This window comes from Fusarium flagelliforme (genome assembly GCF_020744385.1).
Source record: "Fusarium flagelliforme strain FIESC 12 MPI-CAGE-AA-0113 chromosome Unknown B0J16scaffold_1, whole genome shotgun sequence".
NCBI classification, from domain to species: Eukaryota; Fungi; Ascomycota; class Sordariomycetes; order Hypocreales; family Nectriaceae; genus Fusarium; species Fusarium flagelliforme.
In genome coordinates, this window is record NW_025763503.1 from 817,373 (window position 1) to 833,870 (window position 16,498).

The 16,498-nt window shown below is 47.9% G+C and overlaps 7 protein-coding genes across 7 annotated transcripts; 4 read left to right on the plus strand and 3 right to left on the minus strand.

Moving 5' to 3' along the window:
- Positions 1 to 164: 164 nt before the first annotated feature.
- Positions 165 to 1,187, plus strand: B0J16DRAFT_3026 (uncharacterized protein). The gene is made up of 2 exons (XM_046124641.1): positions 165 to 422; positions 475 to 1,187. Exons 1-2 carry the CDS (start codon positions 284 to 286, stop codon positions 1,002 to 1,004), a joined length of 669 nt encoding a protein of 222 aa, XP_045988257.1. The 5' UTR covers positions 165 to 283; the 3' UTR covers positions 1,005 to 1,187.
- A 53-nt stretch (positions 1,188 to 1,240) lies between these two features.
- On the minus strand, positions 1,241 to 3,564 carry B0J16DRAFT_3121 (kinase-like domain-containing protein). Its single transcript, XM_046125032.1, has 2 exons — positions 3,359 to 3,564; positions 1,241 to 3,261 (listed from the first exon to the last, which is right to left on the minus strand). The coding sequence occupies exon 2, from the start codon at positions 3,245 to 3,247 to the stop codon at positions 1,370 to 1,372; it is 1,878 nt and encodes a 625-aa protein (XP_045988258.1). The 5' UTR covers positions 3,248 to 3,261; positions 3,359 to 3,564; the 3' UTR covers positions 1,241 to 1,369.
- A 2,152-nt stretch (positions 3,565 to 5,716) lies between these two features.
- B0J16DRAFT_377081 (uncharacterized protein) lies at positions 5,717 to 6,928 on the plus strand (the record flags this gene model as incomplete). The annotated part of the gene is made up of 1 exon (XM_046130822.1): positions 5,717 to 6,928. One exon carries the CDS (start codon positions 5,717 to 5,719, stop codon positions 6,926 to 6,928), a length of 1,212 nt encoding a protein of 403 aa, XP_045988259.1.
- A 1,080-nt stretch (positions 6,929 to 8,008) lies between these two features.
- Positions 8,009 to 10,045, plus strand: B0J16DRAFT_260981 (Alpha/Beta hydrolase protein; the record flags this gene model as incomplete). The annotated part of the gene is made up of 3 exons (XM_046123260.1): positions 8,009 to 8,110; positions 8,159 to 8,898; positions 8,947 to 10,045. The coding sequence occupies 3 exons, from the start codon at positions 8,009 to 8,011 to the stop codon at positions 10,043 to 10,045; spliced, it is 1,941 nt and encodes a 646-aa protein (XP_045988260.1).
- A 283-nt stretch (positions 10,046 to 10,328) lies between these two features.
- B0J16DRAFT_390532 (uncharacterized protein) lies at positions 10,329 to 11,622 on the plus strand (the record flags this gene model as incomplete). Its single annotated transcript, XM_046131892.1, has 3 exons — positions 10,329 to 10,652; positions 10,702 to 10,977; positions 11,029 to 11,622. 3 exons carry the CDS (start codon positions 10,329 to 10,331, stop codon positions 11,497 to 11,499), a joined length of 1,071 nt encoding a protein of 356 aa, XP_045988261.1. The 3' UTR covers positions 11,500 to 11,622.
- Positions 11,570 to 12,935, minus strand: B0J16DRAFT_3167 (class II aldolase/adducin N-terminal). The gene is made up of 3 exons (XM_046125318.1): positions 12,339 to 12,935; positions 11,773 to 12,289; positions 11,570 to 11,723 (listed from the first exon to the last, which is right to left on the minus strand). Exons 1-3 carry the CDS (start codon positions 12,749 to 12,751, stop codon positions 11,640 to 11,642), a joined length of 1,014 nt encoding a protein of 337 aa, XP_045988262.1. The 5' UTR covers positions 12,752 to 12,935; the 3' UTR covers positions 11,570 to 11,639.
- Positions 12,936 to 13,253: 318 nt separating this feature from the next.
- On the minus strand, positions 13,254 to 14,685 carry B0J16DRAFT_408317 (uncharacterized protein). Its single transcript, XM_046133023.1, has 2 exons — positions 14,215 to 14,685; positions 13,254 to 14,156 (listed from the first exon to the last, which is right to left on the minus strand). The coding sequence occupies exons 1-2, from the start codon at positions 14,395 to 14,397 to the stop codon at positions 13,341 to 13,343; spliced, it is 999 nt and encodes a 332-aa protein (XP_045988263.1). The 5' UTR covers positions 14,398 to 14,685; the 3' UTR covers positions 13,254 to 13,340.
- Positions 14,686 to 16,498: the final 1,813 nt, after the last annotated feature.

A 16,498-nucleotide genomic window follows, 5' to 3' on the forward strand; every position in this document is an offset into this window, starting at 1 on the left:
ACCTGCCTCCGAATCTCCGGGGGCGGGGCCGGAATGCTTCTTTGATGAAGCTACTAGTGACACCGCAGGAAGTCCTCACTGAAAACTGCCTCACGCCAAGCCAATAACTGCATGGTATTGAGCAGCTTCTAGATCTAGAGTCAATTGAAGGGAGCTAAACTTTAGTTGGACCCTGGAAAAAAAGAATGTATATGCATATAAAGTCGATTGGTGCTCCTGTAATACTCACATTTGTTGTTCCTCACCCTCTCACCTGCGTTGATCACCATCCCAATCTTCCACAATGTTCGCCTCCAAGACCCTCCTCGGCCTGGCTACCGTTCAGGCCGTCTCTGCCCACTTCGGTCTTGTCTTCCCTACATGGCGAGATGATACCCTCAGCGAGAAGAACGAGGAGAAGTACAGCCAGTGGACTTATCCTTGTACGAAACCCCATATTCTCACCTTGCATTGACTTCTGCTAACGTACATTAGGCGCTGGTGTCGACTACAACAAGAAGAACGTCACTGACTGGCCCCTCGAGGGTGGTTCTCTTACACTCGACCTCCACCATGACTGGACCTACGTCTTCGTCAACCTCGGTCTCGGCGAGAACACAACCAACTTCAACATCTCCCTCACTCCCGAGTTCCTCAACGCCACCAACCCCGGCACTCTTTTCATCGAAGAGCTTGCCCTGCCCTCAAGCGTCAAGGTCTCGGACGGTGATTACGCCAGTATCCAGGTCGTGACTGTTGGCGACAGCGGCAGCGCCCTCTACAACTGTGCGGACATCCGCTTCAAGGAGAACGCAAAGGGACCTAGCAACAAGACTGGTGACGTTGACTACGTGATGATCAAGCAGCAGGATGGCAATGGCACTGATAGCGCTTCCAACTCTTCATCTTCAGGAGAGGAGGGTGGTGACAATGGCAGTGGAGCAGGTATTTTGGGTGTGAACACGATGGCTTTGACCTCTGTTGTAGGTTTCGCCGCCGCTTTTGCAATGGGATTCAGCCTATAAATAGTATACCCGAAGCGCAGATACATATGTAATGAAACATGATCAATAGCCATCATAGAGTGGCTTCCAAAACAACCTAAATTACATCCAAACAAGTACAACTAGCCATTCATATAATATGCGGAAACAAATAAACAGATGTATAACGTCTAAAATCATCAACTGGGTATATCCAATCTTGAGTTGGTTAGTATGATCTTCTGGATACAGGGGTGTATATAGACTTACCCTCCTACTCATATAAATCCAGCAAGTAACACTGAAACATGCGTAAAACCAAACTCCAGTCCTGGAAATCAAAAGGAAAACGTAATTATTTATGCGAAAGTCATAACAGATAATGAACTGCTGCTCCTGCTCGGGCCTCATCCCGCAGCGACAGCAACTTGGCCGGTAGCCAACTCTTGCAACACCTTAGCCATGGTGATACGTTGGTTGGGATTGGGGTATAGCATCTCCATAACGATCCGCTCGAGTCGATCCTTGGGGTTGAGTTTCTCTCTAGCCTCGTGTATCTCGGTGAGCCAGTCTCGCATCTGGATAATGGCTGGCTGGCCATTTCCGTGCTGCTTGTGAGGGGTGTTGGGACTGTTCACACCGGCGATTAACCAGTACAGAGGCCGGGGATGTCTTTGACGAGCACGAGAGTCGGGAAAGGAGATTTTGCGTAACACATAGAGCATGGTGACACCAAGTGCCCAGATGTCAGACGCAGGTCCGCGCTGCTTCCGCCCAATGAATTCAGGGGGAATGTAGTACGGTGTTCCGCCAGTCGTCGGTGAATTAGCGGCCAGCGTTGAGAGTCCAAAGTCACAGAGGACAGCGCCCCTCTCTGGTGAGTAGAGGATGTTGGCTGGTTTTATGTCGTTGTGTACCAATTTGCGGCCGTGGATGTAGGTGAGGGCGCCGGCGATATCTCCCAGGATCCTGATAGCATCGTTCCTGTCACCCATAAACTCGTCGTTGGACTTGTTCCTCCAACGAGGTGCTGCAGTAAGATCCTTGGCGTCGATGTGCTCCATGTAAAGGGACAGAAAGCGTGCATCACCGCCGTAATAGCGAACGATGGACTTGTGCTGCAGGTCTTCCTGACTCCTGCACTCACGAAGCCACATGTCGGCTTGGCGGATGACGGTCCGCTCGTGGAGTAATGATTTGTCATTCGAGTTGGCAACGCGTGTCTTTAGCACTTTGACTGTGACAATGTTGTCTGGTACATGGGAGTGTGTAGCGGTGTACACAGCAGATAACGATGTCGATGCGATGGGCTCCCGCTTGGTAAGCTGGTATTCGTCGAGTTCACAGACACCTGGAATCGCAACAGTGTCGCCCTTCTCGCCGTCCAGCAAGGCATGACCGTTCACAGTGGAGAGCTCCTTGCTTTCACGGCCATTCGGTAGAGAGAAAACCAAGGGATCTGCAGAAGGCCGCAAGAACATAACCACACCATCATCACCGGGTGTATCCGGGTCTGAGACACGACGTTTCACTCTCTTCTCGTCATACTCCGGAGACAGAGCCCGCTTCCCACTCGAGTTAAGGGGGGTAGTGGCGGTGGTTGAGGTTGGTGGAACATCCTCGGGAATGGTTGGTTGCTTCGGTTGATATAGCGTCACTGGGCGCTTTTCGAGTACTCGAAAGTCAATAACATCAATGTCTCTAACGGTAATGCGCCATGTTCCAGGCTTCAAAGCCTTAGCTGATCCGGGGTTGATGATGTGGGTAGCGCTGACGGGAGGACTCGAGAACGGCGTCGGCGACACACTTGACAGAGAAATCGGCACGTCTGACTTATTCAAGAAGATGACCTTGTCACTGGCAGGATCATAGTATAGCTCACACCATAGAGGAGGTCTTGGAGAGGCATCCTGAGTCTCACCGGGTATACGGACGGAGAATTTGATATCCTTGGAGGTCTGAGTCACAGCTAGCACTTTGTGCTCGGGCTGCTCTGGTGAGGCAACTTCGGCGCGGAGAGCGAGCCACTGGCAACTGTCACTGCCAGGACTCACAGACCGCGAGTTAGGGAAGCTGGCCAGAGGGCGGAAGAGGATACGGATGCCTTGTCTGTGGTGGTGATCCTCAACGTGAAGCTCGTCTAATGAAACAGCTGAAGAGATGGACGTAGGGACCGGCTCCTCAACGCGGACACCCTTGAAGCGAGCGTCAATCTCGGACTGTGAAAACGGCTCGGTACGCTCCTCCGAGATGGCCTCAGAGAGCCCGAGCCTTGGTTCAGCCATGAGTTTGGCTATCTCTGTTCCCCATTTGATGTTGGTAAGCAGCCTGAGCGTAAGATGTAGGAGCCTGGAAGGTGAGGCTAAGAATAAGAAATAAAAAAAGCAATTGAGTACCTGCTATAGATATGAACCAACCAAACGCTTACGAATGGCAGGCTCAAACAAAATATCTAAAATAAATTGAGTTTGTGCGGTTGCTTCGTGAACGATGAAGCCGCCTAGATTTGTGCAATGAGATGCGATGTTGCGCCAGGCTGAAAATTATAAAAGTCGTTGAAAGTATGAGTAAGAGGGGCTGAGACAGCAATGCAATTGCAATCGGCGGACAAACTGGGTGCGCTTGTGAGGCGATGCACTCTAAAGGCACAGTACAGTACCACACAAGGCGGACCTGGGCGTAAGGCGAGGGGTTGTGGAAGGGTTTAATAGCAGCTGGGGAAGTGGGCTGTGGCTAAGTAATAGATATGTACTAGATGCAGTAATACCCTGCTCGGTGAGAGAGATGGATGGATGCCAGATAAATAGGTTTGTTAATTAGAGATGCAGATGCAGGAACCAAGACATGAGAGACAGCGTTGGACTTTTACAGGACAGGTTTATAGTATGAACAGGGCATATCAGAAGGACAGGACACGCTGGGGGGTTTCTCCTCTAGGAGGGTTGAAAGGACTTTCCGCCCAGGTCAGGTCCAGGACAAGAAGACAAACAGGCCTGCTGATAGCGTCTCAGACTCCACGAGGAACAAGACAGAATCGGGGTCGAGTCATACAGCGAATATCGACTAGAGACTGATCCGATGAGCCAAGAATGGAGAAAGATGATCGTTTTAACTAATAAAAGCAATGGAGATAGAATTAGAAAGAAGCGGGAGCGGGACGAACGGTACGAAGCGAAGCCAACGGCAGCGACCAACTTGTGGTAGCAGCCTGGAAGTCCCCTCTGTAACCTCTTCTCTGGGACGGGGAGGAAGGGAGCTTTTTGGAGTGTGGGTTTCTAGGACTCCATTAAGCGGGTAGGGCTGGACAAGACGAGACAAGGCAGATTCCCAGAAAAGAGGACACGAATGTCATAGCCACAACCTCTTCGAGAGTGTGGCTGTGGAGATACCATCTCACCTAAGAATAGATGCAAGGTATACCAACCGCTAAATTGTGAATGCAGATACATTTGAGAGTCGACATCCCATGGCATTTTTGGTAACAAGCAGGATTGATCATCTTCTAACGTCAGTAAGCCCTTTGACTGCACGTTGTCAATCGAAAGGCGAGCACAGTAAAAACCATCTGGAGGACGGCAATTTTACCGGGCATGAACTACTCTTACACTGCTCAGGCGGATCTACTATGACGACACTGAAGCATTTGAAGAGAGGAACAGCCCCAGCATGACTGAACTGCTATCGAGATCCGGGGGAAGAACAGGTTATATACAGCAGAGCAGCGATGTTATATAGTAACGTGAGATTGTCACGGTATTTAACGGCAAGACATTATTTTACTAGGTCAGTCATTGTCTCATCGTGAGTTTCTATGAGTGATGGTGATTCTGTGGGTTTTTGCCTCTTTTGATCCCTCGTGACCCAACTGAACAGGCTACTAGTGGAGATATTCTGTCATGCGGAGAGTTTGTTGTCAGTATGAGTCGATAAGACTGGTGAAGAATGTCCCGTAATTCAATCAGTTTGAGGTTTATTCTTGATTCACTTCGCTGTGACAGATTTACTAACAAGCGCAATTATTTAGGCAATTATTTGGTGTTGCCCTTCAGATTTTGTGTGTGAATGACATGCTTGACAGCCGTTTTGATGGAATCTCCTGGAACTCCGACGCCGGCTGAGCTCAAACAAATCTGCCGCAAATTTCACAAAGGAACACCACTGAAGGCATCAAAGGGTGTGCTGGGCTTAGATCTTAGTGGACGCCATCATGCAGCTAGTCCAAGAGATTGCATAAGCTCGTCCCACTTGCCGCTTTCAAAATTTATTGATTGGCCACTAGTTATGCACGCAAGTCTTGTGTTTCCGGCTTTTCGGGGCTGACGACCAATCAGACTCTATATCGTCTTCTGCCTCAGGCATCTTGGGCTGCACCCGTGGCCTTTAGGTTGCTGGGGGCCGAGCGCACCCTGAGATATGGGTATGGCTCTTGCCCCCCCAGAACCTGCTGAATTCTGTTTCTCGTCAAGCCCCGACTCCCAAATACACGATCTTCACCAAAAAACCAAAAAAACAACAACCTAAAATCCCTAGAAGAGCCCTATAAGCCAGTTTTTTACTGCTTTCTTTCAGTGTCATACTTTCTTGATCACTGAAAATCTTTTGAGGAATTTGTCGCGATGGCTATGATATAGATTCTGCAGCTCCCACGAGCTTTCGACGCGTTACAACCCGGGCACTCTTACTGGACACTCTCTTCTTTAACACGAATACCGAACCACCATAATCCATTCATTACTTCATACCGTGACCTCGACATGGACGACCCAGGCTGGGCTTGGCCTGCCTGGAAATTCGGCATGAAGAGGGATGACCTCTTTACCAACCTTCACGACCAATACAACACCTTTACCTTTAACCTCCAAGACCCCGAAGCCTTCCATCATGACGTTTACGAAATTTCCCGCGATGCCGATACTGTCGACGAGTTCCATCGCTTGATGGCTGAGCGAAAACAACAACGGATCTACGAGTTACACGAATCTCTCGAATCTCTTGCCGTTGAGATTATCGCCAACCCCAAGTTGATGGACTCGGAGCATTGGCAGTATGCCCTTCAACTTTTCCGCACTAAATCTTTTGACTCGATCGTCCGTTATTTTTCAAGCTACCTCCCCGCCAACTATATCGATCGTCATGACCGCGAGCGTGATCATGACGCTATTTCTATTGCTTCATCCTCCTTCTCCGAGACCAACAGCGTCAAGACCGATAGCACCACGGCCAGCAGTGTCGATGATGCCAATTTCTTTGACGATGAGCCTGTCATGACCAAGACCCCCTTGTCGGTTCATACCGATATTGATATTCGATCAGGGTCCATCGTGCAGGCGCCTCCCTCGCCGCCCCACTCTGAGATTGCTCACTCAGATGAGTCTTCGGCTTCTTCCCCAGCCAGTCTGGAGTCGCACCGATACGCCTCTAACCCCCCATCACGTTCCATGTCGTTTTCAGGGTCCGAGTCAGGGTCTTTCCGTCCCGACTTACCTCGATCACTCGTTCACGACGACGATGAGACCTCACAGTCTGACGATAATGATAATGCTATCATTTCGGACGAGGATTGTGTAGAGAGCCAGTCGTCACTGGACACCATGGACGAAGGGGAGCAACCTCACGAGTATGAGGACGATCTGGAAGAGGAGGACGAATTTCCTACTGCTCAATTTCCTGAAGATGCTAGCGACGCTTTCGATTTCTGTAACGATACCCCAGAGTCCGATGACACACCAACTCCTCGACAGGAGACTATCGCGTCCTGCTATATTGAGTACAAGTCCATTTCGGCATGGAGAATCCCGTCTCCTCGTCGTTCAACTTCCCCCTCGCCAAAAAGCCACACCTACCGCCGAGACGGCTTTGTCCAGAAGGACATACGCCGGAGTCCTGAAGAATCTTTGAGTAAGATTCAGAAACCTATGCACGACAGTCAAAGGAAGCGACCGGTAATTAGGAGAAAGCTGGAATAGCGTTTGGGGAGGCAGGGTGCTTTGTATATACTTGAAGCAAGCGATAGATACCTGTATCTTATGACTTTTTCACTGTTTTTCTAAATCATTTCTTGCAACTTTTCACAGGCGACATGATCACTTTGCTATATATATGACCATGATAGAGAGGCTCTGGTGGTCATTTTCAGGTGAGAATGCCCTGCTTTTAGCACACTGAGTGAGTACGTTTCCGCGCCTGATGTACCTGCGTGTATCACGGCACGTGGTCATGTGGCTTTGGTGTTGACATGCGACGGCGCAACATCACGAGGTACATACCAGCACTAGGTACAGTATTCCACGTGGATTAATGACGTATACTAGAACCTTCTTTCGATATGATTCTTGATGATTGTTGATCAAGATCAGAGGGTACCTTGCATGGTGTTCCTGGCGGCGGCTGTCAGGGACGCCACGCAAAGTTTGCTACGACGACATTGTAAGTTTGTGTTGGGTAGTATTGTACGATAGAAGATTAGGGCTGTCTATGCGAGGCTGTTCAGCAACGAGTAAATGAGTAAATGTAAGTTTAAGAGGGCTTGATACGTTATTTCGTTGTGAACATCTTTGAAGGAAGACCAATCACACGAAGTGGTCGAGAATGAACCTGCGACTTATGTACCATATCTGGTGTAAAGTTCTACGATAAACATGAACGATAAGAGAAGTCTTACAATACTTTGCGATCTCAAGATCTTCATTCAGCTATTATCGCTTTATTCAGAACTTGCTCAAGGCAGCTATCGACAGGCGTGCAAGGCTTGTGTTACCTCGTTTATTCGGAGTATTGCTATCAGAGTACACAGGCCCCTCAATAAAGGGCAATAAGCGGGCATCATAAGTCTTACGTTCATCTTTCAGGTCTCCATTCAGAATGCCGGTATTTCACATAGATTAGTGAAATATTTTATTCCCTGGATTATGAAAGATGAGATATTTATGAAAGTAAGCACCCAAAAGGGTTGACATATTATTTCTTCAAAGCTGCAGTTCGTGTTGTTCTTCGGCTCGCCCCCGCATTTGTGACTCGACCTCACCTTACCAACTACAACTACAGCCATGGCGTCTAAAAAGACAGCTCCTTACGGGGACTGGGAGTCACCCATCTCAGTAGATTCTATCGTATCTAAGACTAGAAGTCTTTCCGCACCAAGAGCTAATGTAAATCCTCTCACTATCTTTGAGTACGGCAGCTACTAACAGACGCAGCTCAAATCGGGAAGGGCTTTCTACACTGAGAGTCGCGAGGATGGAAGCACCACTATCGTCGAGATTCTCAAAGATGGCAGAAGAGAAATTCTTCCTTCTGAGTACAGCGCTAAGAATACCGTTTATGAGTATGGTGGCTCTCCATACGCCGTTCTACCTGATGATCGTATCATCTTTTCCAACAAGGGTGACACCGTTCATATCGTCAGCCCTGATACCAAGGAAGTTTCCAAGTTGACTGGCGATCCAAAATTGAGGTACTCCAACTTTGAGGCCAATTTGAAGAGTCCCTGGGTATTGGCTACCCAAGAAGATCATGAGCATGATACTCCCAATGGCGTTCGTAATTACATCGTTGCGATCAATACTGAGACTGCGGAGGTAAAGAGGATTCTTGATACGGCTGACTTCTATTACGAACCGTCGTTCAGTCCTGATGGTTCTAAACTTGCGTGGCTGGAGTGGAACCATCCTGAGCTGCCCTTTGATGCAGCGAGACTGTATACTGCGACATGGAATGACAAAGGTTCCATCTCGGATGTTCGCTTGATAGCAGGCAAGGACCGTGAAGGCGTCGCAGAGCCCAGATGGGGGCCTGATGGATCACTCTTCTTTGGTAAAGAGATCGGTGAATACCGTCGCTTGTTTCGTATCCTTCCAGGCAGCGATGAGCAGCACGAAGTGAAGGTGGATGACCTTGACAACGCCGAATTTGGCGGACTGCGATGGTTCCAAGGATGGTGAGAGACCCGGACTTTACAGCTTAGGATTATACTGATGGCTTTTAGTCATACCTACGCACCTTTGTCTGATCGACATCTCGTCGCAGCGCCAGTTATTCTCGGACAAACTAGAGTGATTGTCATTGACATGGAGTCCAACTCATGGAAGGACATCGGAGACGCTGAACGCTTGTCAGAAGTCACCTTGGATGCAGTGGCTCGCTTGAGTGATACCTCAGTTCTTATCATTGGAGCAGGCGAGACTTCTGGCAAGGCTTTGTATAGAATCGACGTCGAAGGAACGAGTCAGATCACTCAACTGCGAGGTTCTACAGACGACGGCTTTCCTACAGACTTCTGCTCAAACCCCATCTTGAAATCCATTCGCTCAAAGGGACAACCTCAGCGGGAAATCCATGGATTCCTCTGGCTGCCGCATAATCCCAACTTCCAGGCACCGGAAGGACATCTTCCTCCTCTCATCATGACCAGTCATGGCGGACCGACATCTTACACTGGTCCTGGTCTGAACCCCCGAACCCAATATTTCACTTCAAGAGGCTATGCAGTTCTCGCCTTCAACTATAAAGGTTCATGCGCCCATGGCCAAGCATATCGCAATGCTCTATGGGGAAATTGGGGACTGGTGGATTCAGATGATGCTGCTGAATTCGCAGATAACTTGACGGAAAGTGGCCAAGTCAAAACTGGAGGAGTTGGTATCACCGGTGTCAGTGCAGGAGGATACAACACCCTTCGAAGTCTAACTCGCCATGCAAAGACGTTCGCTGGTGGTGTATGTCTCTCCGGTGTAAGCGACATCAAGCGCCTAGACGACTCTACACACAAGCTAGAATCAGACTACACAGACCATTTGGTTCTAGCACCGGGCGTAGAAAAGAGTGAGAAGGAAAAGATATGCTGTGAGAGAAGTCCTCTGTTCGAAGCCCAAAAGATCACTGCTCCATTACTCCTCCTGCACGGTGGTTCAGACAAGATCACACCGTTGGACCAAGCTGAAGAGATGGCCAATGCGATCAAGAAGGCAGGCGGCGAGGTTGAGCTCATAGTCGTGCCTGAAGAAGGTCATGGGTTTGGGCAGCCGAAGAATGTGAGGCTTTGGCTGGAGGAGGAAGAGAAGTGGTGGAGAAAGACGTTGCTATAAAGATGCGGAGGAGATTCGGTAGATACGGGCTGGCCTCGGGATTGCGAGACAGCGTTTCCGGGGTCTAAAAGCTACTGCAGGTTCACAAATTGCTAAGATCAATATTCTGATCAATTCAGTTTAGCCAATTATAGACCGCTTCGAATCTTATCCTGACTTATTCCCCGGCTTGTCGGTGATGATTCATCAAGCTGGCATGTAAATACCGAGCAAGGCAAGGGCCAAGCTCCAAACCCGCCACGAAAACAACTACTTGACACTAAAGCATAACAAAAAGAACACAATGGCTTCATATAATAAGGCCAGCACCCAATCAAAACACTTAACACAAGTCATAGTCGTCGGCGCCAGCCTCAGCGGTCTCCAAGCCGCCCATGACCTCCAACAAGCAGGCGTCTCATGCATTGTACTTGAAGCTCGCAATAGAGTTGGAAGCAGCTTTAACAATGGCTTCAGAGCTGCGCAGTATCCAAGGGTCTGGGTTGACCCTGCTCAACATCCGCTTACGTGGAGTCTTGTGAACGATCTGGGGCTTGAGATGGTTGAGGAATCGCGTGGCAAGAGTATAATTCAAGGCTTTGAGGAACATGATCGCGACAATCTTCCTGTAAGTCTCATACCGAGTGAGCTGATGTTTGGTCTAATGGGTCCTTCAGATGGATGAAACAAATCGTCAATCTAGCGGAACTGCTTATATGCGAGTCAAAAGACCGCAAGACCTGCGGGAAGCTCTTGCACGATTTTTGAGCCCTGGCTCTATTCTGTTTTCGAAGAGTGTTTGCAATGTTGACCAGGGTTCTGGTTCCAAGTGTGTTTTGACTACAACTGACGGGGATACATTTGAGTGCTCAAGAGTCATCATGGCCGTCCCATCCCCTACTGGACATGCTGACTTTGGCACTGCTATTGAAGAACCTGGGCAGTGGGTGCAGGTTTATGAACCTTCCAGCTTCTGCGTCAAGACAGTATTGATATAAGACCAGCCCTGGTGGAGGACGAAAAGACTTAGTGGATATTCCCAGAGTATTCATGGTCCAATCTGGGAGACATACGATACTTCGAACGATGAGGATGGAGTATATGCCCTTACGTGTATCATTGCAGGCGAGTCAGGCCATGAGCTGTGGAACAAGGACCTAATTGAGCGGAGAGAGGCGATATTGGCACATCTAAGAGATGTGTTCTCCATGTTTACAGCGATTCCAGATCCCATTTTGAGGCTCGAGCCCCAGAATACCTTAAGAACCCGGTGGGCTTCAAACATTGAGGGACTCGGAGTGCTTGTAGGTACTGGTGACCAGGAAGCGAATAGTAGGGTTCACTTTGCGGGTTTCGAAGCGGATGATTTGTTGAAAGCTCGTTTGGAAGTGGCTTTATCATCTGGGAGTAGAGCTGCAGGCGGGATTTTGGCTGTCACGGTGCCTAAGGAGGAGTTACTACTTGCTAAGCTATGAATGATGATCCCTTGAACTGGTTCATATAAACATTGGCGTAAATGAAATAATGAGAAAATTGGTGACTACGGAAGATGTGCATATATTCTGGCTTTATTGATGTTAGTTACTGAGCTATTGAACCCTCCCCCTCTGTCCCCTTAGTCAAGTCCAGATCTAAGCTCTCCATTAGACTTCCAAATTTCATACTCAAAGTCAGGCTGGAACTCCGTATACAATGTTGCCTATTCACAAGTCAGTCAAAACTCACTCACTCTCAAAAAAATAACTTACCGGGTCAGCATTATATCGATAAGTATACTCAGCCGCCTCATCCCCAATAACATTCCTCTCCAATTTCGCGCTCTCGACCAAAAGCTGAATCTCACACGTCCTCTCCATAAGCGAGAACAAATACGCTGCCTCATCAACAGTCCCACCAGCCGTCAACAGTCCATGATTCTGCAGAATCACAGATCTGTTCTTGGGACCTAGAGCTTTAGCTAAACGAGCACCCTCGTCATCTTCAAACACAACGCCTCCAAAGTCGGAGTATACGCTGTGGTCTTTGTAGAAGATACATGCGTCTTGGTTGATCATGTCGAGGGGCTTGCCAAATGTTGACCATGCTTTGCCGAACTTGGAGTGCGCGTGGCACGCAGCGTCGACGTCGGGTCTAGCTTTGTGAATAGCTGCGTGGATTGTGAAACCGGCTGCATTGACGGCGACACGGTTACCGCCGATTACCTGGCCGTCTTCGTTGATGTGGACCATGTCACTCGCTCTGAGCATACCAAAGTGAACTCCCATTCTATAACATATCAGCATACCAAAACAGATCCAAGTAGAGATGTGCTCACGGGTTGATCCAGAATGTGTCACGATCAACAGGATCTCTCACACTGATATGTCCCGCTGCACCTTCAGTAAATCCCAAGCGGGCAAACACACGAAAGGCTCCCGCCATGTGCTCAAGTTGCCATTGTCGCTTCTTATACGGATCCTCAATCTTAGGGATGCCGGGGTAGGGAATTCCGCCTGTTGCAACTGCTGCGAAGTTCTGGTTCTCTGGCTCTGCAGTTGCTTCGGCACTTGTTGTGAAAGAGGCTGACTGAACAGAAGATGTCTTGAAACTCGGGAGAGTCTTTGTGGTTAGTTGTGTTGAGGCGGTGATGAGGCGAGATTTGCTTGGAGCAGTGCCAAATGAGTGAGAGACTTGTTTCGAAACGAGTCGTCGAAGCGCTCTATTTCGCATAGGTGTTGATGAGAGCATCGTTATTCTCAGAATATGACAAAGTGTGGTCTTGAATTCCAGATGAGAAAAAGTAGTTTCGTTCAAGGTCAGTTACATAGGAACAGGTCTATCTTCATTTATATGAGCCGGTGTCCAAAAGCCGGGACGGAGACTGATAGAGTATCCAAAATGGTAACCGGACCGGCCCGGTCTTCGAGACCGGCACACTATAAGGGTATTTCCCCGCGGGGAGATAAGACCAGGCTAGTCTTGGCAACTTCATGATTCTTTTAGTAAAATACTTGCAAACTTCACTGATGCAAATCTTGGAGACAGCTAAGTATTGATTGTTGCAACACTCCTCGGCGACTTTTGAGAGACAAGTAGTAATGAATAACATCTCGAATTGTAAGACAAGGTCTCAGATAGGATCTCAGTTAACATACTTAATTGGGAAATGGGCTTGCGGGGTGCATTGAACTAATACGATTGATCAGCGAGTCAAGCATGATCTTGCATATCACTTGCCGATAATTCGGTTGGCCATTCGAGTTCAATTCAAGATCCTTATATACTCCTTGTCCCATATTACCAAGTATAAACAATTTGTCGCTCTATATAGTCTCATCTAATCAGTGTATTGTCCTCCGTCAGCGATCTTGGGCTTGGAGCGCTCAATACGTCCAAGATTCTGTCCGTCCATCCAGCCCTTTGGCCTCCTGCTCAACTTCCACCTAACTACCATGCAGAGCGCACCGAAAGTCTTGATTCCAAAGGCCACCCAGAGCAGGATCTCGGAGGCCAGTCGTCTCCTTCCGTGCATGTTGATGCCATCTGGTAATCGCTCCCCAAAGTACGTCAAGTATCGAACAAACATTACTGAATTCATACATGTGTGTCCGGCAGCGACTCCGAAAAACGTGGCTGAGATAGCCCAGTAACACATGCGAACCTTGTCCCAGACATAGTCGTCGAACTGCTCGATCTCCTCCTTGCTACCCTTGGGAAGAGGGCACCATCGCTTACCGATGACGCAGCGGCACTTCATCCAGTGAGGTCTGTTGGGAATAGTCCACTCGTGGAAGATATCCATGGTACCCAGGAATAAAGCAGCGACTATGTTAATCCAGACAAGCCAGCTACGGATGGGGAGTCCGCCGCTAGCCATAAAGCTTCGCCAAGCCTCGAAGAAGATATTCCCGCATGGGTCTTCATATGGGCCGGGTCGTGGGCAACTAACTGAGTCTTCGGGTAGCCGAAGAATTGTAGCGATCTCATGTAGATCGTTGACAATAGTGGACTGATATCGTAGTCCAGAAGAGGTGATTCCAGCTTTGGGGAGACCTCTGGGAGCTGTGGGATGTTCCCATCCGAAAGAACTGGCATACCAGTTTAACTGCACCAAGAAGCGCGAGGTGTCATTATTAGGAATAATACCCTCAAACTGGATGATTGGTTAGTTATCGGAAGAGAAATGTGAAGGAGTAATTGGTGAGACATACCGACACCAGAGCCAGTGGCTTCCATAAAAGATGATCAGGGTCACCACGGATGATTGTGGTTCCAGCGATAAAGACGATAAATACAAGTATGATTGATATAACACTGCCAATCACAGCCAAAATGAGTAAGGCATCAGAGACGCCCTTCCTCGTAACCTTGGTGATATACCTGTTGAGATTCATGGTTGATGAGTGAGTGAAAATATGAATGAGAGAGCTATTGAGAGCCCAGCTCAAATTCAAACCAAGGCAGGTTTTCGACGCTGACAGACGATGACGTTACGGCGCTAAGATTCAATGGAGGTTTTGTTTTAGTCTGAACACGGATATGAGAGAAAGAATGAGTTGAAAAGATAGAGGCACAATCAGATTTTGAAGTTGATGATTTTCTGGCCCCTATTCAAATTAATCATGTATTGGGTGAGTCGGAGTCAGCCTCGCTCTTCTCATCACGATATTACTAGGCAGAACGATAAACAACGCGAGGAGGGGGAAGCGAAAAGACCAAACTGGGCCTAGCGGTTACGATTCAGGCGGGAGGCTTCAGGGGGTGCTCCAGCGCACGTGAGACCCTGAATCAACTGAACTGAACTGAAAAAAATGGTTCTATTAATCGCTAACCGCAGCCATCCCAATAATACTAACTGCAAGAGATAGTACTATCGAGTATATCCTCAATTTCAGTTCTCGTTTAAGACTAATTATAGACCCAAAACAATCTCGCGGAATAGACGGAAAAGCCAAGCTTCTATTTTCTATTCCGGATCTTTATTAAACCCCGAAGCGAGTGTAGCCGCGGTCGAGACCCCTTGATGGATATTCAATAACTCCATTTCCCAATTTCCATTCTCGAATCGAATGTTCAATAATGACCTTCTGCCGCCCCTGACCATCTCTGAGGCCTCCGTTCTTCTCTTCCATGTCTTTATTCTTATCGATCAATCAACAAACAATTTGTCACATGGTTGGTCTAAAGACATATTTGATGTCTCTGACCCTTGTTTCAACATGACCTCTCATGTTTGCTTCTTTCTTCGGGAAATTCTGCTAAAGAATCGCCCGTCATTGGCTGTTTCTCACAATACCTTCACGAATCAGACACAAAACATCCGGGAGTGAAACATCAACTCAGACTCATGATATTAATTGCAGTTGCTCGGGATTGCTGTGCCGCTTACATAGAAACACACGTATACGCCAAGACGGAAGCAACGGACCATCCATCGTACCGACCATAACAGCCTGAATCGCAAGTCTTGGGTGAAGTCGCATAACGTTATAGCGTAGCCAGCTATCGTGTGACTTGAGGACATTTGGTTTAGCTATTTGTTCTAGTATGAGTTCAATATGAAAGAGGCGATACTATCACGGTTATTTAAAAGAATATATCTTCAAACCATCGCCAGCCGGAAGCCCTATCTACTGTAACAGAAAAATTGTCCTCAAGGCTTTATGGGCCCAGATGCTAGTCTAAGCTAGCATAAAGTGACGGGACCTAAATATTTCGTTCTTCATACTCTCGGCAGTCACGGAACCCAACCTTTCTGGTCTTTCTTACACCGTTTGATAATAAGATTGCTTTCGTATAAGAATGACAGTATCTGAAAATAGGTCTAGGGTTGCTGCCAAGAAGAGAGATAGCTCTCACGTTATTCACACTCTCAATAAACATGAGCTCTTCAAACCCGAGCTCATGTGAGCACGCCGATATCGAGAGAAAATTGTTCTATGGTCTCAGACTCTTTACATGACATCAGCTTGAGTGACGACAATACTTCCAACCTCTAGTTTCGTTTCATGAGATGGGTGATTCGTACCCAAGTTCAAACAAGTAGTCTATGATAGAACCCGACTCCAATCGTCTTGCATCATTATAGCGGATTTCGATGTTGTTCCTCTGAGTAACGTCTTTGCCAATATTGCTCAAAGTCACCAAGAACAGGCTGGTTTATGACCAAAACGTGAGTTTAAGATGTGATCCCAAGAAGGTGAAGGCGTCAAAGATCCACGATATATAGTGAGAACAGACTAATGAGCTCTGCGTTTGAGGAGATTTGTGCTACTACACGGCGCAAATACCCTTAAACAATGGCCTTTGAGACGGTCATTCTGATTGATAAAGAAGAAGCACTTCTTTGAGAAAAAGTGAGTATTGAATAATCGCGTTCATTATGTATCATTATCTTGTGAACTGAGTATGATATTGTTAACATGGTTCTGCCATTGTAAGCTATCCATGAAAGACTCCCCAGGCCGGGAGTTTCATCCTCATAACCTGAAGCAA